This window comes from Pseudophryne corroboree, chromosome 3 (assembly GCF_028390025.1).
Source record: "Pseudophryne corroboree isolate aPseCor3 chromosome 3, aPseCor3.hap2, whole genome shotgun sequence".
In the NCBI taxonomy this organism is placed as follows: domain Eukaryota; kingdom Metazoa; phylum Chordata; class Amphibia; order Anura; family Myobatrachidae; genus Pseudophryne; species Pseudophryne corroboree.
In genome coordinates, this window is record NC_086446.1 from 524643370 (window position 1) to 524669957 (window position 26588).

Sequence of the window (26588 nt, forward strand, 5' to 3'; positions counted from 1 at the left end):
ACACATACTGTACATACTGTGACGACACAGGGTAAGAGGAGTCTATTGGTGTCTTGTTGCTTAACACAGCTTTTCCAAGTAAATAAACGAAATGGTGCTTTACTGGCAGCATAATGACTAAAACAAAACAACAAACAAAGCCCGACATGCGGGGCAGACTAGCCCTGTGCTGGGCGTCCCCCCGCATGTCTGTGAAAGTGATCGTAGATGTGCTAAATTTAGCACATCTACAGTGATATGTGTCCACAAGCCTTTATTCCTGTTTTTTATTATTCCTGATAATACGGCAAGGCCCGTTGCATTGAGAGGTCCCACTTCTCTATTCTACTTTTTCTGCTCCATTCTTCTGTTTCATTTCTCTCCACCTCTCATGGCTATTGTTTCTGATGGACTCCGCCTGCTCGGCTGGAATGTTAGAGGATTGAACGATAAAATTAAACGGTCTCTGGTCCTGTCACAGGTTAAAAGGTATCAGGCTGATGTAATATGCCTATCTGAGACGCATCTAACTGGCAGCAGGGTTCTAGCACTTAAAAAGCCCAGGGTCATACTGTATGTTTCATTCTACCTTTTCCAATAGTGCTAGGGGAGTATTTATACTTGTCAAAAAGACTGTGCAGTTTCATCTAGATTTATGCGAAGTAGACGTGTATGGTAGATATGTTTTTCTGCGTGCTTATTTTAATTGTAAATTGCTGCATGTCTTGGCTGTCTATGTACCTCCTCCGTATAATAATGAAATACTCCGTTTTATTGGCAAGTTTCTTGCCAGGTCCCCTACGACCTCTGTGCTGTATTTGGGAGATTTCAATAATGTCATGGACAAGCATCTGGATAGGTGGCGGGAGACGGTGGAGTCTACTCCTCAGTCTCCCTCGCTCACTCCATTTGCCCGCTTAGTTGCTGAGCTGGGATTGGTGGACATCTGGAGAACTCGGTACCCTGCTGTTAAACACTTTTCCTGTCATTCAACTACGTATCACACCTTGTCCCGTATAGACTTAGCATTGATATCTCCTGATTTATCGCCAGCAGTGGTGGGGGTGGAATATCTACCACGGGGCATCTCGGATCACTCTCCTGTGTCTCTCACATTAAGGATAGAACAGGATCGTGGCGCGAGAATGTGGAAGCTAAACCCATTCTGGCTAACCTTGATGGGGGCGGGTTCAGATTTAATTGCATCCTGGGAGGGGTTTCAGGCTGATAATTCAGCATATATGGACCCTGTCATTAAGCATGATGCCTTTAAGGCGGTAATGCGTGGTTCTTTTATAAAACGCATCTCTGAAATGAAACTGTTTAATAGGCGGGAGGAGGTGCGTTTGGAGACTTTGTGGAGATTCAGTATATTCACTCGCAGCTTCTAGCAGATAGGATGCTATGGCAAGATGCACAACAGGAATGGACTGACTATTTGTTTGAAAAATCTAGACGCAGGCTGGCTTTCTCCGGCCATGACCGGTATTTTCAAGCGGAGATGGGGGGTAGCTATTTGGCATATTTGGTCTGTGCAGAGTCTGGTACTAATACCATTCAGTGCATACAGGACTCTACTGGTCGAACCTGATGTTCTGGGGTAGAGGTGGCGCGGGTCTTTCGTGATTATTACTCTTCCCTGTATGCCTCTCGAGCCTCCTATTCTGATGTGCAACTTATCTGAGATTATCTGGCTCAGGTTGAACTGCCCAGATGCTGAAGCTCTGGATGCACCGTTTACTCTGGAGGAAATTGAGACTGCTGTCTCGTCTCTCCCCGCTTCAAGGGCCCCTGGCTGTGATGGGATCCCAGTGGAGGTATACAAGAATTTTAAGTAGTTTTTTATCCCTTATCTGCTAGATTTATTTAATTCTCTGTCCCAGTGGGGGTCACTTTCACAATCTATGTTTGAAGCCAATATTATTGTTTTGCTTAAACCAGGTAAGAACCCCATGTTGCCGGAATCTTACCGACCCATCTCCCTACTAACTTCTGATGTTAAAGTCTTGGCGAAGGTTTTGGCGACCCGTCTGAACTCAGCTATAACATCTATTATACACCCAGAACAAACCGGGTTTATGCCAGATAAGTCAACTACCCATAATTTGCGTAGGTTGTTCTATCATTTACAGAGGCGGGATATGGTGGAGTGGTGGTATCCCTGGACGCTGCCAAGGCCTTTGACTCGGTGGAGTGGCTGTATCTTTGGGGGTCCTGCGTAAATTTGCTTTTGGACCGCGATTTATTAATCTTCTTCGGATTATGTACTCTGCCCCTATGGCCCGAGTGACAGTGAATGGCTTCACAGCAGCCGCATTTTCATTGGAGAGAGGGACCCGACAGGGTTGCCCCCTGTCCCCCGCATTGTTCGCAATTGCTATCGAACCTCTGGCCAGCTTATTGCGTGCTTCTGCAGAGGTTCGCGGAGTTAAAGTTGGGAGGAGGTGGACGTTGTACCCCTATACGCAGATGGTATGCTCCTCTTTCTGCAGGATTCGGAGGAATCCCTTCAGGCTATGTTTCGGGTAATTGATCAGTTTGGTATTTTTTCAGGGCTCCTGATTAACTGGGAGAAGTCTCACATTTTTAATATCTCAGGTTGTATTCCTCATGATGTACACTCAGTTCACAATTTGCAGTGGACGTTGCGGTTCAGGTACCTCGGTATCTGGATCACGCCCCAGGCCACTGAATATGTAGCTCTGTCATTCAAAATTTTGAAGAGAGGGCATATGTCTGGAGAAAGTTGCCATTATCTGTACTAGGACGTATTAATTTGTTTAAAATGGTCACCCAGCCTAAATTTCTATATATTCTACAAAACTCTCCAATTTATATTCCCAAAAAAGTGTTTAGTGGGATTGGAAGTATACTGTCATCATTTATATAGGGTAACAAACCAGCTAGGGTTTCCATTAACACTATGTATAAATCTCAGTTGTCAGGGGTTCTGGGCCTCCCTAATCTCCAGCTCTATTATATTGCTGCACAGTTGTCATATTTATCCAGTTGGGTTGTGGGCACAGTGGACCTGACTATGGGGGTAATTCTGAGTTGATCGCAGCAGGAACTTTGTTAGCAGTTGGGCAAAACCATGTGCACTGCAGGGGGGCAGATATACCATGTGCAGAGAGAGTTAGATTTGGGTGGGTTATTTTGTTTCTGTGTAGGGTAAATACTAGCTGCTTTATTTTGACACTGCAATTTAGATTGCAGATTGAACACACCACACCCAAATCTAACTCTCTCTGCACATGTTAAATCTGCCTCCCCTGAAGTGCACATGGTTTTGCCCAACTGCTAACAAAGTTTCTGCTGCAATCAACTCGGAATTACCCCCAGTGTTGGGTTTTTTGGCCGAGTGGACGGAGTGCTCTTCTGTTTTCTTTCCTTCTCCTCTTCAATTTCTACTCTTAGGTGTATCAACTGCAGGATTACCCCAATTGCTACGTCAGGCCTTGCTAATCTGGCGTTATACCCATTCTCACTACGATTGGTCGGACCTTGATACCTGTGCTCCTTTGTGGTTCAATAACACATATCCAGAGCTATTTAAATTGTCCCTAGATAATATTTGGATTACTTGGGGGGTGTTATCAGTGGGTCAACTGTATTGTGATGGAGTGTTTAAATCCTTTCAGCAGCTGAAGGAGGAATATAACATACCCAACACTGCTTTATTCAGATACCTCCAATTGTGTCATGCTGTTGCAGCTCAGTTTCCAGGCGATCACCCGGTAATTTCTGATTCACCTGTTAAGGAGATGTTGCTTAACCTGGGTCTGAGGGGGAAAATCTCCTCTATATATACGTCTATTAATGACAGGGTGATCCCAAACCAGTTACACAGTCTCCAAATTAAATAGGAAACTGATTTGGGACCCCTGTCTGAGGGGCATTGGACTCAGATTTTGGGGTCTCTTAAATACACCACCGCCTGCATTAGATTTCATCTATGACTTTCATAGGGTTTACCGTACTCCCATGTCCTTGCAAAGGGCTGCTCTTATAGACAATTCTTTTTGCTTTAAATGTCGGGCCGACAATGCTGGATTTTGGCATCTGATATGGGACTGCCCTAGTGTTTATTCATTCTGGGAAGATGTATGGAGAGATGTGATACTCACTACTCCGTCGCTTCCTGCTATTACCCCGAGATTGTGTCTTTGGTTTGGATCTTGAGGAAACACACTCGGTTACGGTTTACAGATATGTTCTCTGTCTTACTACATTAGCTAAGGTGGTTATAGCCAGAGTCTGGTTTTCCACTTATCCCCCAAGTATCTATAAATGGAGAGCCCTAGTTAATGAGGTAATCCAGCACGAGCACCACATGTTCAAACTGCGTGGCTGCATCACTAAATTTTCTGAGAAGTGGGATGGCTGGTGTAGTTCTGGATTGGGTAGATGTTCTAAGCCTTTATCGAATTCCCTTGATGTATAATAGACTACTCTGTCCCTCTAGGTCATTTGTACTTCTATAACTATTTTGTTAGCTACAATCATGTAAGTTACTGTGGATGTTGTGTTTTTGGTTGCTGGGGCTCCCTTTTGATAAGATTTTTCCTATTACCACAAAAAATACACTCCAATTTATCTCAAATGTATATTTATTGATAGCAATTTTTTATTGTTATTGTTATGGTTGTTACTGTTATTGTTTTTTAGACAGTGACGTTTTGCTTTATGCTGTATTTTTAAATTATAAATAAAAAAATACATGATTCAAAAAATTTAGCACATCTACGATCAGGTCTGAATTACCCCCCATGTCACAAACTATTACCTTTAGTAACCTTGTGGCGAGCGAAGGTAGCCACCGAGCCCAAAGAGTGGCGAGCGAATGCATTTAATAAAATTGACTATCCATATCACAAAACTATCACCATTAGTAACCTTGTGGCGAGCGAAGCAGAGCGAGCCACAGCACCCAAAGTGTGGTGAGTGAAGCAAGCCCATGAGGGATTGAATTTTCAAAAATTAGGGTCAAAAAAATGTATAAAAACACAACACCCAATTTTTTTGTGTGTCGACCTTTTGACCCTGTTGTCCTTTTTGACTTTCGACCATTTGAGAGAAATTGATGTTACAATAGTGCGCTGTTAACAGACAGTGTATTGCAGCGGAAGAACACACAAAGAGTAATCACCCAATACTCCACAAAAGCAAACAAAAGAAAGGAGTGTGCTCAGTCACCGCGCACAACTGTTTGAAACATGTATACCCTTCACCTCGATACAAGGTCACAAATAAATGCAGTATACTAAGCTTTAAATGTCCAACTTCTTTTGTCAGATTGTTCACAATGGTGAATTATTTTTTTTTGGTGAATTTTAAATGCAAGGTCCAAAAAATTCACCATTGTGAACAATCTGACAAAAGAAGTTGGACATTTAAAGCTTAGTATACTGCATTTATTTGTGACCTTGTATCGAGGTGAAGGGTATACATGTTTCAAACAGTTGTGCGCGGTGACTGAGCACACTCCTTTCTTTTGTTTCGACCATTTGACCCTGTCGACTTTTTTACTAACGACCATTTGACCCTGTCGACCTTTTACGGTTGAACTAATGACTGTCTATCTTTTTATTGTCTATCTTCTGTATGAGAACCCCTTCTTGTGTAAGGTGTAATCTGGGGTGCGGATCTTGTGACTGCAGGATAGGACTGAAGGAGAGATAAGGAGTGGCCACCAATCTACGAGCACAGCTCTAAGCATACAGACAGACTGATCTCACCGACAACCAGATGAGAGAGTTCCCATCCACATACTTTAATCGTCTGAATCCACCCGTGAAAGAGAGATGCTTAGAAGAGATGTGCATGTGCAACTCTCAGTCTAGGGCTGTGGAGTCCAGTAACCAGAAAGAGCTGTGTTAACATGACCGTGATCGTACAGTCCAAATCAGAAATATAACGTCTATTCTCGGAGTTAGATTGTCATTTTGTTATGACCCTTCTACAGATTATGCTAATCACCCCAATCTGTCTGATCAACAATAAGAAAATAAAAAAATATTTTTAATACAGAAGATATTTGAAAGTGATCAAATACGGGTGATATCGATCAGACATGGGTGTTTTTTAAAACTAAAACATGGGAATTTACTATGTTCACGTGTTTTAATTAATCGTGTTTTTGAATGGTGTATGTGCTCGTGGTTACCGGCAGTCAGACACTCCCGTACATGAAGCCTGCACAGATCAGTGAGATCTGTACAGTGCTTCTATGTTAAAATGTGTGTAAAAAAAAAAAAGAGTTAGAATATAGAAACAAAACTATGTGGGTCCCACTCCATACGCATAACCAGCCCCGGGCTCTTTGAGCCAGCCCTGGTTCTAATAATACAGGGGGAAAAATGTGTGAGGTCCCCCTGTATTTAAAAAACCAGCACCAGACTCTAGGACTGGTTCTAGTTCCAAAAATTCAGGGGGAGAAAGATGTAGGTGTCCCCCATATTTTTGAAATCAGCACCAGGCTCCACTAGCCAGGGAGGTAATGCCACAGCCCAGGAACACATTTATATTGGTCCCAGCGGCCATAGCATACTGCCCATCCCAACTAGTTATCACTGGCTGGGTATTCCTGGGGGAGTGGGGACCCCCCAATAAAGGGGTTTTTCCCCTCCAAGGCACCCAAAGCCAGGGCTGAACCCCGAGGCTATCCTCGGTACCCCTGGACGGTGGGTGGTGAGTAGATAGCAATTCAGTCGTAAAAGTTTTTAATTTTAACTTTTACAGGTGTAAGTACAGGTCCAAGCAAGCCTCCTCCTGCATGCTGGTAATTGGAGAACTGCCAGTACCAGCATGTGGGGCATTAAGGGCTCACTGATACCTGTAGTCCCACCTGTAAAAAGAAATATAAAAAAGATAGGACTCGCACACTGTTGAAAGTAAAAGTTTATTAAACACCCTTGCACACTCACTTACATCTCCTGTAGCCATTCAGGTCCTCTTCTTCAGTAAAATCCAATCTAACTTGTAAAAAAAACAAAAAAAACTATTCCAGTGTAGAGCAGTCCTCTTTGTTCCAGTAGGTATCCAGGGGTTAAAAATAAAATAACGATATACACATACCAAATGGACATAGGAGATGTGTGTCCACAGAGATCTCCTTTCCTGAATGCCGGCGTACATGAGACTTATGTAACTAGGAGACCCGCCAGCCAATGAGGGAGCATCTGGCAGTACTGCTCCCCTGATTGGTTTTGTGTTGTCATTCACCGTTATCCTATAGGCTTATATGGTGAGAATTTTCCACAGAAGCGTATTGTAGGAACAGTGGCTATGTGGTAAACTACAAGGTTAATAGAGGTCAACCACAAAATTGACCTCTGTTAACCTTGTGGTTAACCACATAATAAAAAAAATAACACAAACATTTTATTTTGTTCAAACCGAAAACAAAAACATATCTTCACTTCGAACCTCAATGACCAGGGTTTGGAGGTCTGTTGTTGGAGCAAAAATTACAACCACAGTGATTCAAAAAATCATACAAAAACATAAAATACCTTCTGTAATATACCTGGTTATGTTGAAATGTCTTCCATAGAGGCTTGGTCTGGTGGCTGGAGGGACTGGTCAGTCCATAGCATTTGTTTAAAACACTGGGACACCTGCATGGTTTGGTCCAGGCCTAAATTCATTTATTTATGGCCATGTGAGTGTCAAAACCAGTGGTGGGGGCAGGCAACAAAAATACGTGGGCAAATAGAAGTGCAATACCATCTCATCACTGTATTACTTTTTGGCACTAACTATGCATGCTGATTACATTTTGCATACTTTATTGATTTAGTAAGCATACTCACTTCTATGCCACTCTGCAACTCTCTGGCAGAGTACCCTTAGAAAGTCTGGCTGTCTCCAGCAGAGGTTTCAATAGCGGCACTCCCATTAAACCACATTCCCCATGGAGCCGACCAACTGCCAAATGCATTAACTCGCATGCCTGTAGATTATTACCCTTGCGCGGTTGGTAATGATGGGAAGTGGCTGTCCCAGTGTATCATCTATTACCTGGGTGAGGAGCTCTCTCTGTGTGAAACTGGTAGCCCTCATGGTGGAAGAAGAGTGAAGAATCTCAGTAAGTCTGCTGCTGATTGGTTCAGGTTGCTAGGCATACACTCCTACTGTACTGCGGTTTGCATAGTGAACTTCCCCAAAATGGCTGCCACACAATTACTGCACCTGTCTTGGGAGTGAAATAATACGCAGCAAAAGGAACAAACATATGTGATAAAAGAACATGAGGTTCAGAGGACTACAAATGAATAGAAGGAAAGGCCAAAAAACATTCATTGCTTAAAACTGCATTCTGTGTTTATAAAGCATGAGCATAAAAAACCTTTACATTCTAAAACGGCAAGTTAAATATAATGCACCTACATACACAATCAAAAGTTGTCCATTTACATATGCACGCGTGTACAGGTGGGGTTGGTTATGTGTGACCGGCGGTCATAATACTGACACCGGGATCCCCGCTGTGAGATGGCCGGTGCGCGGAGGAGGCGCAACGAAGCGCCTTGCGGGCTTGCTGTGCTTGCCATGCAGGAGGCTCGGTGGCTCGCTGCACTCACCACAGGTTCTATTCCCACTCTATGGGTGGTGTGGACACCCACGAGTGAGTATAGTCAATGTTGGTTGACATCATACTTGCCTACCTGACCCTCTCCATGAGGGAGAAAATGCTCTGTTCCTGGACTTTCCTGGTAATGTATGATTGCCATCACCTGTGGTGAGCTAGTTAATTGATAAGAAAGGTGTTTCACCACAGGTGATGGCAATCATACAATACCAGGAAAGTCCAGGAGCAGAGCATTTTCTCCCTCATGGAGAGGGTCAGGTAGGCAAGTATGTTTGACATGCCGACCAGCGGGATTTTGAGCGGGTGGGATGTAGTTGTCGGTATTGTGACCGGCAGTCTCCTGACTGCCAGTCACATAACTACATTCCTACAGGTGTATTTTTTTTTTTATTCACTTGCACAGAATATTTTGCAATATATTGTTGTATATATTATGTTTTATGGGGTTGGGTATGTGTGACCGGCAGTCAGGATACCGCTGGTCACAATACCGATTGCGGGATCACGGCATTTAGATGGCTGGTGGGGGTGGGGGGCAAGCTGCACTCACCTCAGGTTCTATTCTCACTCTATGGGTGTCGTGGACACCGAGTGGGACTAGTCCCTGACAGTCATCATGACATAGGGATAGTAGGGGTTCGGGTTGTAGGTGCCAGGAGCATAACTACATCCCGCTTTATGTACTATTGTATATAAACAATTTTCATTTATGGTGGATCTCTTATACACCATGCTCAGCTTAGTAATTCTCAAAACACATAACTGCCTTATTTTTTTTCTAATAAAATGAACTTGCAAAGGTTAACACTGAGGAAGATTAGCTAATTGTTGTTCTGTTCCTACTTTAATTTATTGTCTGTTTCATGTATTCATTTTTCAATTATCTTGTTATTGAGTAGTTAGTATGGATGCAAACAAACGTCCATTGCTAGTGCATTTGCAGAAGAAATAGTCTATTTGATTGATACAGATGTGTCCTCTTCTGTTGTGGCTGTGAAGCACACACAAGTTGCGGCATGGCGGGGTTTTGCATCTTAAAGCATAACAAGCAGCAAAAAACCGCACAGAATCATTCAGGCGCTGTCGCAGTGAGTGAACTGCGATTACGGTCGCACTGAGGAATTAGTCGCAATGTGAGAGACAGGAAGATAGTTTGGGGGTGGGAATGGGGAGTGGTTGGGTAATTGCACAGCATTTTCTGGGCATGCATATATTAGCAGTTGCAATCTTACTTGCTACTGGAGAGCCCTCAGCGTCCCAGGAGAGCTGCTCAGCCTGCGCATCTACAGAGGCACTCAGACCCTTCGACATGACACGATTTGCGACGATGGTACCCATGTATCAGCAATTATATGCCGTTGGATGGAAATAATGCAATAGCAGTGGGCGTCCCAATGCTCAGGATAGCTTCTGCCCATATTAGCATATAATCACAGCGAATGCAAAAGATAGCATCAGCAGTAGCAAGAACAATTGCACCTGAATGAGCCGCATAGTGTACTAGAGATGCTAGCCCGGGCAGAGATTGGTTTTGCACATATATGCAAAGTTGCAGATTAAGCACAATGGCCCTCATTCCGAGTTGTTCGCTCGGTAATTTTCTTCGCATCGCAGCGATTTTCCGCTAATTGCGCATGCGCAATGTTCGCACTGCGACTGCGCCAAGTAAATTTGCTAAGAAGTTTGGTATTTTACTCACGGCATTACAAGGTTTTTTCTTCGTTCTGGTGATCGGAGTGTGATTGACAGGAAGTGGGTGTTTCTGGGCAGAAACTGGACGTTTTATGGGAGTGTGTGAAAAAACGCTGCCGTTTCTGGGAAAAACGCGGGTGTGGCTGAAGAAACGGGGGAGTGTCTGGGCGAACGCTGGGTGTGTTTGTGACGTCAAACCAGGAACGACAAGCACTGAACTGATCGCACTGGAAGAGTAAGTCTCGAGCTACTCAGAAACTGCACAGAAACATCTTTTCGCAATATTGCGAATACTTCGTTCGCAATTCTGCTAAGCTAAGATACACTCCCAGAGGGCGGCGGCTTAGCGTGTGTACTGCTGCGAAAAGCGGCTAGCGAGCGAACAACTCGGAATGAGGGCCAATGGACCTTGGCGGGATGAAAGTTGTGTGTTGAAGTATTGTATTCAGTAGCGGATCTTGCCACGGGCAAGCAGTACTTTTGCCCGGGGCGCCGCCTTCCGGAGGGCGCAGGGCGCCCTCCGGAGGGCGCCGCACCAGGGCAAGATCCGCTACTGGTGTGTGCCCCCTGCTGCCCCCAGCCGCTACCTGGAGAGGTCCTTTACTGTGCGGTGCGCGATGACGTCATCGCGCACCGCACAGCAAAGGTCCTCTCCACGAAGGGAACTAGACGCTACGCGTCTAGTTTCCCTTCGTGGAGAGGACCTTTGCTGTGCGGTGCGCGATGACGTCATCGCGCACCGCACATCAATTCAGCTGTGCAGGGGGCGTAAATGACCACGCCCCCTGTACAAAGCCACGCCCCCTAAAGCCGCCCGGGGCGCCACAAGCCCCGGAGCCGGCCCTGATTGTATTGTAGTTTGGTATGGCAAGAGCACTAAGGGTGAGCAGAAGCTACTGGAGCATGTTGTACGTACAGCTATGAGTATTATTGGCTGTGAGCTACCATCAATCCGCGATATCTATGTTGATAACTGTCTCCGCAAAGGAAATAGCATTGTACATGATTGTTATCATCCTAACCATTGCATCTTCTCTCTTCTTCCATCTGGTAGACGTTTCAGGTGTATTAGAACAAGAACATCTCGTTTTAAGAACAGTTTCTTCCCATCTGTTATCGTTCGTCCTAATTTGAGTGGTGATCGGGTAAGTTTTTATGTGAATGTCCCAGATCTTAATTTCGTTGTTCTTTTTAACGATGACAATAAAATCTATCTATTTATCTATTTATGTATCTTTTGCAAGTGAGCTTTTTTTGCACAGATTCAGACTGTTGCACACAGATGTACAAATGTTACAAATCCCAGTGGTCTGTGTATGCATGCAATGCAGCGTTGTTGCTTCTAGCAGTTTCATCGGGATGCGGTTATGTCGCCGGAATCCCACCTGGTGAAAAGCCCAACAGTCGGCATGTTGACTGACAGGGCCTATTCCCACTCGTGGGTGTCCACGACACCCATAGAGTGGTAATAGAACCTGTGGCCAGCGCAGCAAGCCACCGAGCCCGCTGCGCAGCGAGCCCGCAGGGGGCTTTGTTGCGCTCGCCCCTTCCCTCCGCTGGCAATCTAAACCCAGGGATCCCGGCATCTGTATGTTGACCGGCGGACCCGTACCCAACCCAATTTTGGGCGACTAAGATGCACATTTTCAGTGAAAAGGACACTTGGTAGGGCTGAGTCACGTGGGACCTGGCACATCGACAGGCAAAATTTGGTGCAACTGAAGCAATAAAATAAAAGTACACATCCGTATGATATTTTGAGCTCTACTGATATAAATGTATTGTTATTTATTTTATGTTTTATTAGATATATGTAGTATTTAGTAATAATATTTCATTTTTATGAAAACGAAGCCAGTCATTGCTGCATATACACTGATCAGCCATAACTGTAAAACCACTTTCTTAATATTGTGTAGGTACCCCTTGTGACGGCAAAACAGCTCTGACCCATCAAGGTATGGACAAGATTTCTTAAGTTGTCCTGTGGTATCTGACACCATAGGGTATATTTACTAAGAGTCGATTTTGGATCTATTTAAAATCGACCAGAATAGAACCAGCATCCCCACAAAATTGACTACAGTGTTTCTGTTCCAAACAGCTGATTTACTAAAAGTCGATTTTGAGTTCCTTTCAAGAATTGCTATGTGATGTGAGTTCTATTTGAAGTTCTAAAAGTGCTCTATTCATCAAAATCAACACAAATCGATTTTTGATCAAACACGATCAAAAATCGACCCAAAACAGACAAAATAATACAAAAGCATTTCTATTAGCCGAAACTTGTCACATGCACTTTATTACCCACATTCCTGGGCTAATTTGTATAGGCAGAATTAAAAAAAAAAATCATTGCTGTGTCCTTCAATGTCATAATTTATGCAGCCAGAGTGCCCAACATGCTTCTCTATCATGTAATTTCCACCATAGGTTTCAGACAATCCTACTATAAAATCAAATAGAACTATTTCTGATGGTTCTATTGAAAATGGTGATTTTGGGTAGACTGTTAGTCAACTGAAAATCGACTATTAGTAAATATGGGTTAGGAATTGAACTCTATATTAAAGTACTTAAGGTTGTATTGCAGTTCTATTTAAGTGTAAAGTTTTATTTTAGTCAATTTTGGGTCAATAACCGTCGTCCAGTTACTGTTTTTTTCTTTCTTCAAAAATGCTGTGACTGGTTTTGGTTTTATATTTTTTTGGGCCTGTTTTGTTCCTACTGTATTATTTTATTATTGATTTCAGTCAATTTTGACCACCTCACAGCTTACAATATTGTTTTCATCCAGTTTAGGCCAAAGGCTGCAACGAGCTGGCTGGTTACTAAGCAACAGAGCAGCGGCACAAACACACGGCAGTTTCTAACACATCTTTGAAACACTGCCACACAGTAGTGGCAGAAATGGAAAGTGGTGTAATATGGAATAGTCCTTGGGCCCTTCCACCCACTCTTATATTGAATGTTAAAAATTACATTCAGTTTAAAAAAAACTTAAGCAACAGGGATTGCCACTCTTGTGGCTGAAGTGATTGGTCTGTTTGGGTCCCCACAAAAGAAGCTACAAATGAGTTTAAGGCAGCTAACCTAACACCTCTGCAATGGCAAGATGTCATCGTCACTACCATCCTCATCCTCATCTTGTGTACATCATCCTAACACAATATCAATTCATCCCCATTGAGGTACAGTACACAGAACAGTACAAACTATAGAACATTATATTTTTTAGTTTGCAGCTCAACTCACACTGCGGCAATTCAAATAGCTTTTATCATTATATTATGTATGTGAATAATAAACACACAGGGGTGCAGTGCACCAGAACAGTACAAACCAATAGAACAATATATGAAGTACTTCACCAAGAGTCCAGCACAACCAGTACAGAGGCAGGTGACCCAACCAGTGATAAGTTTCTGCAGGAATGAATGGGCTCCTTGGGGTCTCCTATGGAACTTCGGGGGTAATTCAGATATGATCACAGCAGCAAATTTGTTGGCAGGTGGGAAAAATGATGTGCGTTGCAGGGGGGGGGGCAGATCTATCGTTTGCAGAGAGAGTTCGATTTGGGTGGGTTATTTTGTTTCTGTGCAGGGTAAATACTGGCTGCTTTATTTTTACACTGCAGTTTAGATTTCATATTGAACACACCCCACCCAAATCTAACTCTCTCTGCACGTTGTATCTCAATCCCCCCCCCCCCGCGGCGCTCATTGTTTTGCCCAACTGCTAACAAATTTGTTGCTGTGATCAGATCTAAATTAGGCCCTTCATCAGAAATATTCTTCTTCGCCAAGGCTGTCAGGATAGATCAATATGCAAGGCGATTCTGGTTGCTGGCTTCGGAGTTACAACTGAACAAAGCTCATGTTGCAACATTCTGGCTCATGCTTTTTATTGAATTAAGGATGAGCTGGCATCAGGGAGCCTGTTCAAGAAAGGGAGTTGTCCTGTCATTCATGGCCAAGTTGGCACTCAGGGAGAGATGCATCAAGCAGTAAAAATAGAAGAGGACCAGTGGAGAACTAATCAGCTTCCTTTTATAAAATTGACTTTATAAATGCTACCTTGACGATGATTGGTTGTTATGGGCAACTTCTCCATAGGTGATCTTCGCCTCACCCCCCCCCCCCCCCCCCGTTTCTAAACTACAGTGGTGCACACTGAGGAGCACATGCAACTGGGGCCTTCCAGATGTCATTCCAGGGGCATGATAGCAGAAGTTCAAAAATAACCTCTGTCTCTACTGTGCCAAACTGAGACATCTACAGATGCGTCCTTCCTGGTCTAGCCTCTGTACGTTATGAGTCATGCCACACAGGGTGCATGAGAGACATCAGCTTCCGTGTGACTCGACCAGCTTCATTACTCCAACTACACTTAACAATGCTAGTGGTTCAGTAACTCTGACCACCTTTCTGGACTCTGACAATGGGCCAACTGCAACTGTGGTTTCTAAGTGATCTCTTCTCACTCACATTCTTGAGGCTCCTGTCTCCTTGACATATATGAATTGCAGTTAAATTAAGCAGGCCACTATTTAGTTATACACATCTACAAAGTCTAATCAAACAGAAACACTTCATAAGATTTGTGGTTCATTTATTTATTTTTTAGCATTCATGTGTCTCTCACCCCTGTAGAGTTGGATCTTCTATACTTGCATTTGTATTGTCTAGTCCTAGATTGGTACTCTGCACAGATACTCACTTGAGTCCATGTTGTCAGGCTCAGTGACTTCAAGGGTTTTAACCTCCTGATCTGCTGGCAGAAATCTTATCTGACTCTTTCATCCCTTTACCCAAACATCAATTTCCCAAGACCATCATACAGGAAAGCTAGCTGTATTGTGGTAGTAACAGCTGACGTTCCTGAAAATATTCTGCCTTGTTCCAAATTCCACTCACACCTCACGATTCACTAGGCATGCTGTGATCAAGAAAATGTAAGATCTGGTGAATGTAAAGCCAATAGTGGTGGGGCAATCAGTACTGGAGAAGCAGCATATTGTCACATGGAATTAGACTGCCATTCAGACAAATATTTACCAGCAGGAACTAGAAAGTCCTTTATCTCTCTCTGCTTAGATGATCAGATAGACTGATTAGGAATTGAGCCACAAAGTGTAACTGATGGTCGATGTGAAGTCAATAGCATTGAGGTGATCAGCATAGTAGAAGTACAGGCACATCAGAATGCTGCACAAAAACAGCTGCAATATAGTCATTGATCTTTGCAAGTAAGCTCTAAAAAGCCTCTTTCCCTGTGATAGAAAGACTGATTATGAGTTGGTTCAGAAACTGTAGCTGTTGACGGCAGGTCAGAAATACACCGTGCAAGTCTCCAAATCATTAGCTTAAGTAAAATCTATAAAATCTTTAGGTGAAGGATTGTCCTGTTCATTAATAAGCGATACCTGGTGAATGGAATCACCTTTAGGGGTTGCGGATGGAATTCCCGGTGGGTCAGTATACCGACACCGGGATCCTGGACGTTAGAATGCCGGCAGCGGGGAGAACGCTGGAAAAGCACCTTGCGGGCTCGATGCGCTCACCATGCTGCAGGCTTGGTGGCTTGCTGCTCTCGCCACAGGTTCTATTCCCACTCTATGGGTGTCGTGGACACCCATGAGTGGGAATAGCCCTGGCGCGGCATTCTCGACGGTTGGAATCCCAGCGTCTGTATTCTGACCGGCAGAATATTAACAACATCCCACCTTTAGATGCAAATATTAATGGGGGTTACAGAAAATAGACTACACCACTGATGAGAATTCACAAGATTTGCAGGGCCACTTCCAAAATACCAAGTTATAGTATGCATCTGCTGTTCATTCTCTGTAGGAAGACTTGCCAAATTATTGCTGGGGTTAAATCTGCCAATAAAAGCCTGTGAAAAAGTCCTCAAATCCTGTATCAAATGGCTATTCTCTCCCATGAATGGAGTGGTCCACATTAATGCACTTTCAGAATAGTTGCTTAGTATTTACAGAAAAGTTGTCTTTCTTGCCTCAAAACCCATGATAAGTTTAGAAGGACATCCAAGTATGCCACAGTGTATATTGTTAAGCGTGAATGTATTATTCATATATTTAAGTAATTGAGAGGCACTATGTCTATGAGACAGGTTCAAGAATTCCAGCAGTATTTATAGACCAATTACACTTGTCTGCACAGTCATGGATAAGAAGTTGATTGTTATGATGTAATGACAGGATGGCCTTGCACATGCAATGTGGATTAACATGCACTAAGCTACAGTGACTGAAAATATGTTATAAGAATGTCACTTGTCTTAGAACTTTGCTTCTTCTGCATTAACAGGATTATGAGGAACAGACATCTCTAAGTGTTTACCTAGCACATGCAAAGCTAGGCTTAGCTGCCGCCTTTTAATGATGAACCATTCCCCACATATATGTATTTGTCCTACTATATCATTGTCATTGTCTTCTTTTTGCAAAAAGAATTAGAATGTGAAACAATAATCAATACATTGTATTTTATACAATCTATTATTTGGTTATATATTACTGATATACTTAATATATCAGTATTATACAATATTCAAAGCTAAGCCATGGGATATGAAGGTGACTGCAGACTTAATAGGTCCTAAGATACTGTAGCTACATGTTAGAAATCATGATGCTAATTTAAAATTAAAAGTTATATTACAGAATCCTATTAAGTACAGGTTTTGGATATTTGTATAAAACACATGAATATAATAGACTTTAGAGATCAGCATTTAGCTCTGTGGGGCAGAGTTATCAAATTTGCTAAATCAGGCTCAAGCATTGAACAGGAATCAAAGCTAATAAGGCATATATAAGTATTTAAATATACCCCTACATCCCTTTTGCATATGTTCCAAAATGTATTCCTAAATCTTATAGCATCTGTTTAAATGGAATTACTAGAAAGGTGTTTCTAGACTGTCAGCGCATGTAATTCTGGCTCAGAGATAACAAACACAATTCTGTAGTTGTAATATCAGTGCAATCCATATTTATTATTCTGTAACATCATTTGTGGTAAAAATAAATATTGTTTAATTATAAAGCGTGGTAGTGATGCCCAGCGCTGAACAGTAGGGGAACAAAACTCATGAAAACACAGTAACATGCACAGTGACAAGATGAGTGTAAATGTAATACGGGAAACCAATGCGCTACTCTTATGAGTTTACAATCTAGTGGAGATAGAGGTACAGTTAATAAGTGAAGTGCGACTCAGAATGGAGTTTATGACAGCATGGTATCAGTTACAAGGGGGGGAATCAAGTGGTTGCTGAGTAGCCTTTAGATCATTGATTGGTTTGGAGACTGGATGCGAGAGTTACAAGGTGTGTTAGGGCATTTCATTAGTTGATAACACAATGGAAGGAGCCTTGAGGACATGAGTGGCTGATGAATAGATGAATGGAGAGAGGAGATGTGTTGGTCAAATGCAGATCAGACAGGGAAAGATAGAGAGTATTTGGAAATGAAGGTTGAGCTGTAACGAGATTTTGTTGATTGCTTTGTACGGTAAACGCATGTGAGGGTTTGACTTGGATTCTAGAGGGTATGTGGAGTAAGCACAAGAATTTTCAGAGAGAAGTAGAAAATGTGGAGCATAGAGAGAGGAAGAACAGCCTTAAAGCAACATTTTGGCTCTGTTTAAGACTCGTGGCTCCTTTAGTACTCATTTCTAACTCTGAGGGGTAAAATTGACTAAGTCTTCTAAAAATGAAAAGTGGTGATACTGCCTATAGCAACCAATCAGATTATGTCTATCATTTCTCCTTTGCATCCTAGAAAATGATAGACAGAATCTGGTTGGTTACTACGGGCAACATCACCACTTTTCATTTTTAGAAGCTTTAGTAAATTTACCCCTAAAGGGGTTATGATATGGTAGTAGTTGATGCAGGAGATGACAGGGGACCATATTTCAGTTTTGCTTGCCTTGAGCAGAAAGTGACGTTCTGGTGGAGGCAGGAGTTTGAGAGAGGCTGGAAGTGAGGAGCACAGAAAAGGGCAGAGTCGAGGATGATACCTGAACACCAGGCTTTAGTGATTGAGGGAACTGAGTTATTAACAGAGAGGGAATTATATAGAGGTGTCTCAGAGAAGAGGGGATATAAGGAGTTTCATTTCAGACTTGTTGAAATGTAGGTAGTTAGGTGCATCCATGTGAATTTATTAGAGAGCTAAATAGTCATGACATAGGATGGAGGTGAAGAGATCGGAGCTGGGTCATCTGCATATAGCTGAAACTGCAGGACATATGAATTGATTTGTTCACAGAGAGAACAGGTGATTAGCAGGAAACGGAGAGGGCTGGAGACACAGCAATGGGATAGTAGGAGCAAACAATATGATGTGCATGAGGTGGAAAAGCTTAAGGTGTAGTATGAGCCAGGAAAGAGCTGTGTCCTATGGTCAAAAGGGGGTTTCAAATAAGGCATAGAGGATCCAGGAGGCTGATCAAGGAACAGACCTAATTTGAACTGTGCTGAGAGGTATATTTTGGAGAGAAGGATTCTTAGGTGGTTGTAAACAAATCACTACTGCAAGTGCAGGGGAAATGAGAAAGGTAGATGTTTATTCAAGGATTGGTGAGAAGTCTGTATTTCAAGTAGGAAGAGAATGGGTCAGTAAGGACAGCGAGGTTGAGAATGTGAGTTAGAGAGCAGGACAGAATAGTGGGGGAGAAGATGCAGAGAAGATGAGAGTAGGATTGACAGGGTAGGTTGAGTTGAGAGCATGAGAGAATTGCAAAACCTCCTCTTTAAGTCTTTCTGTGCATGTGTATTTAGGTGCAGTCTGATCACAGTGGTAATGCATGGAACCCAGAGCATGATACCCATGGCAACGAGGGTAATTTAAAATGAAGAAGAAAGGCATATTGTAGGGCATAATGTATCATAAGTATTGCGGAGTGTGGCATAATATTGTGCAGGGGGCATAATATGGTGCAAGGGGCATTAATGTGTGGGGCTTAATATGGTGGAATTTTTTCTTTGCTGTGGTGGCAAAGGTCTGTTGGTGCATGGTCAAAAACTGGGGTTTCCTGCAAGGCCACACCCATTTTAGTGAGGCCACGCACCCTCACCAAGAGCACATGGGGTGGGTGCATTTTAGAATGTCTATGGGGTTGAGGTGCAATTTTTTATACTGTTCGCACTGGGAGACAAATTGTCTAGAAACAGCCCTGCATACACTCTATGAAACGCATGCGCTGTAGGAGTTTTCAGAATTTTATGTGTATATGTAGCTGGAAAAAAATAGCTCAACTATGTTAACTCAGAATCAGGGGCACAGTGTGACTCAGAATCAGGCACACAGTGAGCGGAGTACATTTTCAATGTCCTGCTGTTACATAGGGAGAGAATACACGTTAACATGTTAAATAAGGCAACAGAGGGATTAGTGTGAAGTCATGGAAAGGGTATTACAGCAGGAATGAAATGAGCAAAAATCACAGGGACCTGGTGAGAGACTATGTTATCCCACACCTAGACACTGTCGATTTGATGAACCACACCCGTTATCCCATCCATGTAGAAAAACTATATGCAGTACCATGCAGTGCAAACAAAATGTAACATTCTATAAACAGGAGTCAACAAGGGCGATATTTTCTCTGTAAGGCAATTTGTTCTAAAGCATTTCACTTAGAAATGTATCATTTTATTATGTGATATGGTAAACTAATATAGAAAGGGAAAAAAGCACCGTGACATTGTTCTATTATAATTACTTGTGGTGCCTATATCATTTTGCTACTCTTGTGTTACTGAGATACATGGTATTTATAGATTATTTGAATTGTCAAAAAATAAAAGCCAAGAAATAAGGCTGGCAACGAGCAGGGGACAGAATAAAAATGAGAAATGCAGAAGAAAAGACATGTAGCCAATTTTTACTCCTAAAAACACGGTTTGACCAGAAACAAGAAAGTGTGATTTCAAATGCCATAGGCCCAGATTATCAAGCATTGGAGAGTGATAAACAGCACGGTGATAAATGATCAGCCAACCAACTCCTAACTGTCATTTTTCAAACACAGCCTGTGACATGGAAGTTGGGAGCTGATTGGTTGGTACTTTATCACTGTGCTATTTATCACTCTCCAAGGCTTGATAAATGGGGGCCATAATCTGATAACCCTTTTATAAAGTAAAGCAATACCTCATGGCTGCATTACAGATAGCTGGACCATCTCTCACGTCTTAGGACAGATACTACTGTATTGGCCCTGCCTGACCTATGGATAAACCAATCCACACTGTGCATTTGTACAAAGAAAGGTTGCCAGGCTGTCAGTCACACGGTGGCTGCTCTGTTAAAGAAACACCTCCACTTAAAGTGACAGTCCACTGCAAAGCAGCAAACGGATTGTAGGTGTAATTCATGAATTAAATATTTCATACACAAATAATTCATTGTTTCTTGGGTCTGCTGAAAGTCATTTGAATTCAGGCTTGTTTTAAAAGCCATTATGATGCGCCAACAAATATATTTTTTATTATCTATATTATTACCAACTTGCTTCTATTTTGTTGCTTTTCTGTGTAAGTGCTACCTTTCGTCTGATATAAGAGGACATGCAAGAAGCATAATTGCCTTTGCTCTACATCTTGCATAGCTTGTAGGCACAGATGTCTCAGGATTTGACATGTTAACACAGCGTCTAAAATAAAACCAATTCACATTACTAACAGTGAAAAACCAACCAGGATTGAATAGTTCCCCTAGGTCTTCTGTAATCTTGTGATTGCAGTGTACTTCATAAAACCCACCATAATTATCAGTGCAGATTTTGTGTTTCAGTTTTGAAACACTCGGAAACATTCAATGCTTTTTAAGGAACTCACTTAAATAGCACAATATTGAGCTTCTAATATACTGTATCGTATTCTCTACTTACAGTTAAGGAAGGAAGACTTGAGGAAATACAAAATGACAGTTTTAATGAAGTACAACTTAGCCCATAAAATTAATCTTGATCATATATTTTACATGACAATGGTGTAGTCACAGTGCCGTAAAGCCTGGACCACATTAAAGCACTAAATTATTCTATGAGGTGCTCATGATTCCTTAAAAACCTGAATTTCAGGATATATGTATACATGGGCACATTTTTCTGTAATCTTCATCTTTTCAAGTAAGCTTGGCCTATTAGGACGGCAGTCACCCAACACAGACACAGCACAATTCAAAGTTCTCGAAGACATCCGCTGCCAAACGGGGTCAAGTGACACTGTATGGATTAGTGTACCTATGACCCTTCTGGTATGGAGATGGTGGATGTCACTGAAATTTGCAACTGTAACACACTTGAATGGGTTTAGATGTCATTGCAATGCTCAGAAGGCAACTCTATCTTCCTGCCTTCTATTCCAGCAGAGAATGCTATTCATTGTTGCAAAATTGTCATCTTCTTCCTGCTCTTTTGCCAGTTCAATGAACACCTGTAAATACAAGAACATGTGTTGGTTGGATGACAAGGGAAGGCATTAAATCATAAGTGTGTAGGAAGCATAAAAAAGAAAAGAAAAATGAATTAAGACACAATGGGGTCTATTTACTAAGCCTTGGATGGAGGTAAAGTGGACCGAGATAAAGTACTAGCCAATCAGCTTCTAATTGTCATCTTTCAAACCCAGCCTGTAACATGGCAGCTAGGAGCTGATTGTCTGGAACTTTATCTACTTCCAATTTACCTCCATCCACGGCTTAGTATATAGACCCCAATGTTCCTCAGTGATGCCATTGGTTATTCATTCATACAGGCTTTCTCTTAAATATAGGGTTAGGCCACAAAATGGCTACATCCGCTGTGAATGTGGCTGGCATGCTTTGTCACAAGGCTGTAAGGAAGTGTGGTAGATTCTATCAAACAAAAATGTCCACCTGACAACCTCATTTAAAGGCAACTCATTATAGAATTAAAACAGAAATGTTTACATTAAATAATAAGAATTTACTTACCGATAATTCTATTTCTCGGAGTCCGTAGTGGATGCTGGGGTTCCTGAAAGGACCATGGGGAAGAGCGGCTCCGCAGGAGACAGGGCACAAAAAGTAAAGCTTTAGGATCAGGTGGTGTGCACTGGCTCCTCCCCCTATGACCCTCCTCCAAGCCTCAGTTAGGATACTGTGCCCGGACGAGCGTACACAATAAGGAAGGATTTTGAATCCCGGGTAAGACTCATACCAGCCACACCAATCACACTGTACAACCTGTGATCTGAACCCAGTTAACAGTATGATAACAGCGGAGCCTCTGAAAAGATGGCTCACGACAATAATAACCCGATTTTTGTAACTATGTACAAGTATTGCAGATAATCCGCACTTGGGATGGGCGCCCAGCATCCACTACGGACTCCGAGAAATAGAATTATCGGTAAGTAAATTCTTATTTTCTCTATCGTCCTAGTGGATGCTGGGGTTCCTGAAAGGACCATGGGGATAATACCAAAGCTCCCAAACGGGCGGGAGAGTGCGGATGACTCTGCAGCACCGAATGAGAGAACTCCAGGTCCTCCTTAGCCAGGGTATCAAATTTGTAGGATTTTACCAACGTGTTTGCCCCTGACTAAATAGCCGCTCGGCAAAGTTGTAAAGCCGAGACCCCTCGGGCAGCCGCCCAAGATAAGCCCACCTTCCTTGTGGAATGGGCATTTACATATTTTGGCTGTGGCAGGCCTGCCACAGAATGTGCAAGCTGAATTGTATTACACATCCAACTAGCAATAGTCTGCTTAGAAGCAAGAGCACCCAGTTTGTTGGGTGCATACAGGATAACAGCAAGTCAGTTTTCCTGACTCCAGCCGTCCTGGAACCTATATTTACAGGGCCCTGACAACATCTAGCAACCTGGAGTCCTCCAAGTCCCTAGTAGGCGCAAGGCACCAAAATAAGCTGGTTCAGGTGAAACACTGACACCACCTTAGGGAGAGAACTGGGGACGAGTCCGCAGCTCTGCCCTGTCCAAATGGACAACCAGATATGGGCTTTTTTGAGAAAAAAACCACCAATTTGACACTCGCCTGGTCCAGGCCAGGGCCATAGCATGGTCACTTTTCATGTGAGATGCTTCAAATCCACAGATTTGACTGGTTTTAAACCAATGTGATTTGAGGAATCCCAGAACTACGTTGAGATCCCACAGTGCCACTGGAGGCACAAAAGGGGGTTGTATATGCAATACTCCCTTGACAAACTTCTGGACTTCAGGAACTGAAGCCACTTCTTTCTGGAAGAAATCGACAGGGCCGAAATTTGAACCTTAATGGACCCCAATTTGAGGCCCATAGACACTCCTGTTTGCAGGAAATGCAGGAATCGACCGAGTTGAAATTTCTTCGTGGGGCCTTTCTGGCCTCACACCACGCAACATATTTTTGCCACATGTGGTGATAATGTTGTGCGGTCACCTCCTTTCTGGCTTTGACCAGGGTAGGAATGACCTCTTCCGGAATGCCTTTTTCCCTTAGGATCCGGCGTTCCACCGCCATGCCGTCAAACGCAGCTGCGGTAAGTCTTGGAACAGACATGGTACTTGCTGAAACAAGTTCCTTCTTAGCGGCAGAGGCCATAAGTCCTCTGTGAGCATCTCTTGAAGTTCCGGGTACCAAGTCCTTCTTGGCCAATCCGGAGCCATGAGTATAGTTCTTACTCCTCTACGTCTTATAAGTCTCAGTACCTTAGGTATGAGAAGCAGAGGATGGAACACATACACCGACTGGTACATCCATGGTGTTACCAGAACGTCCACAGCTATTGCCTGAGGGTCTCTTAACCTGGCGCAATACCTGTCCCGTTTTTTGTTCAGACGGGACGCCATCATGTCCACCTTTGGTATTTCCCAACGGTTTACAATCATGTGGAAAACTTCCCGATGAAGTTTCCACTCTGCCGGGTGGAGGTCGTGCCTGCTGAGGAAGTCTGCTTCCCAGTTTCCATTCCCGGAATGAAACACTGCTGACAGTGCTATCACATGATTTTCCGCCCAGCGAAAAGTCCTTGCAGTTTTTGCCATTGCCCTCCTGCTTCTTGTGTCGCCCTGTCTATTTACGTGGGCGACTGCCGTGATGTTTTTCCCACTGGATCAATACCGGCTGACCTTGAAGCAGAGGTCTTGCTAAGCTTAGAGTATTATAAATTTACCCTTAGCTCCAGTATATTAATGTGGAGAAAAGTCTCCAGACTTGATCACACTCCCTGGAAATTTTTTTCCTTGTGTGACTGCTCCCCAGCCTCTCGGGCTGGCCTCCGTGGTCACCAGCCTCCAATCCTGAATGCCGAATCTGCGGCCCTCTAGAAGATGAGCACTCTGTAACCACCACAGGAGAGACACCCTTGTCCTTGGATATAGGGTTATCCGCTGATGCATCTGAAGATGCGATCCGGACCATTTGTCCAGCAGATCCCACTGAAAAATTCTTGCGTGAAATCTGCCGAATGGAATTGCTTCGTAGGAAGTCACCATCTTTACCAGGACCCTTGTGCAATGATGCACTGATTTTAGGAGGTTCCTGACTAGCTCGGATAACTCCCTGGCTTTCTCTTCCGGGAGAAACACCTTTTTCTGGACTGTGTCCAGAATCATCCCTAGGCACAGCAGACTTGTCGTCGGGATCAGCTGCGATTTTGGAGTATTTAGAATCCACCCGTGCTGTTGTAGCAGTATCCGAGATAGTGCTACTCCGACCTCCAACTGTTCCCTGGACTTTGCCCTTATCAGGAGATCGTCCAAGTAAGGGATAATTAAGACGCCTTTTCTTCGAAGAAGAATCATCATTTCGGCCATTACCTTGGTAAAGACCCGGGGTGCCGTGGACAATCCAAACGGCAGCGTCTGAAACTGATAGTGACAGTTCTGTACCACGAACCTGAGGTACCCTTAGTGAGAAGGGCAAATTTTGGACATGGAGGCAAGCATCCCTGATGTCTCGGGACACTATATAGTCCCCTTCTTCCTGGTTCGTTATCACTGCTCTGAGTGACTCCATCTTGATTTGAACCTTTGTAAGTGTTCAAATTTTTTTAGATTTAGAATAGGTCTCACCTAGCCTTCTGGCTTCAGTACCACAATATAATGTGGAATAATACCCCTTTTCTTGTTGTAGGAGGGGTAATTTGATTATCACCTGCTGGGAATACAGCTTGTGAATTGTTTCCCATACTGCCTCCTTGTCGGAGGGAGACCTTGGTAAACCAGACTTCAGGAGCCTGCGAAGGGGAAACGTCTCGACATTCCAATCTGTACCCCTGGGATACTACATGTAGGATCCAGGGGTCCTGTACGGTCCCAGCGTCATGCTGAGAGCTTGGCAGAAGCGGTGGAACGCTTCTGTTCCTGGGAATGGGCTGCCTGCTGCAGTCTTCTTCCCTTTCCTCTATCCCTGGGCAGATATGACTCTTATAGGGACGAAAGGACTGAGGCTGAAAAGACGGTGTCTTTTTCTGCAGAGATGTGACTTAGGGTAAAAACGGTGGATTTTCCAGCAGTTGCCGTGGCCACCAGGTCCGATGGACCGACCCCAAATAACTCCTCTTCCTTTATACGGCAATACACCTTTGTGCCGTTTGGAATCTGCATCACCTGACCACTGTCGTGTCCATAAACATCTTCTGGCAGATATGGACATCGCACTTACTCTTGATGCCAGAGTGCAAATATCCCTCTGTGCATCTCGCATATATAGAAAATGCATCCTTTAAATGCTCTATAGTCAATAAAATACTGTCCCTGTCAAGGGTATCAATATTTTTAGTCAGGGAATCCGACCAAGCCACCCCAGCTCTGCACATCCAGGCTGAGGCGATCGCTGGTCGCAGTATAACACCAGTATGTGTGTATATACTTTTTATGATATTTTCCAGCCTCCTGTCAGCTGGCTCCTTAAAGACGGCCCTATCTATAGACGGTACCGCCACTTGTTTTGATAAGCGTGTGAGCGCCTTATCCACCCTAAGGGGTGTTTCCCAACGCGCCCTAACTTCTGTCGGGAAAGGGTATACCGCCCATAATTTTCTATCGGGGGGAACCCACGCATCATCACACACTTCATTTAATTTATCTGATTCAGGAAAAACTACGGTAGTTTTTTCACATCCCACATAATACCCTCTTTTGTGGTACTTGTAGTATCAGAAATATGTAACACCTCCTTCATTGCCCTTAACGTGTGGCCCTAATAAGGAATACGTTTGTTTATTCACCGTCGACACTGGATTCAGTGTCCGTGTCTGTGTCTGTGTCGACCGACTAAAGTAAACGGGCGTTTTAAAACCCCTGACGGTGTTTCT

General features: G+C 43.3%; 1 protein-coding gene across 3 annotated transcripts in view; it reads right to left on the reverse strand.

The window, feature by feature from the left end:
* Window positions 1-17266: 17266 nt before the first annotated feature.
* ABCA5 (ATP binding cassette subfamily A member 5) overlaps window positions 17267-26588 on the reverse strand; it is a 339361-nt gene continuing 330039 nt past the window's right edge. For all 3 annotated transcript variants that reach the window (XM_063961135.1, XM_063961134.1, XM_063961136.1), the window contains one exon: window positions 17267-21739. In XM_063961135.1, coding sequence (XP_063817205.1) covers window positions 21635-21739 — 105 coding nt within the window. In that variant the 3' untranslated portion in view covers window positions 17267-21634. The remainder of the gene's footprint in view (window positions 21740-26588) is intronic.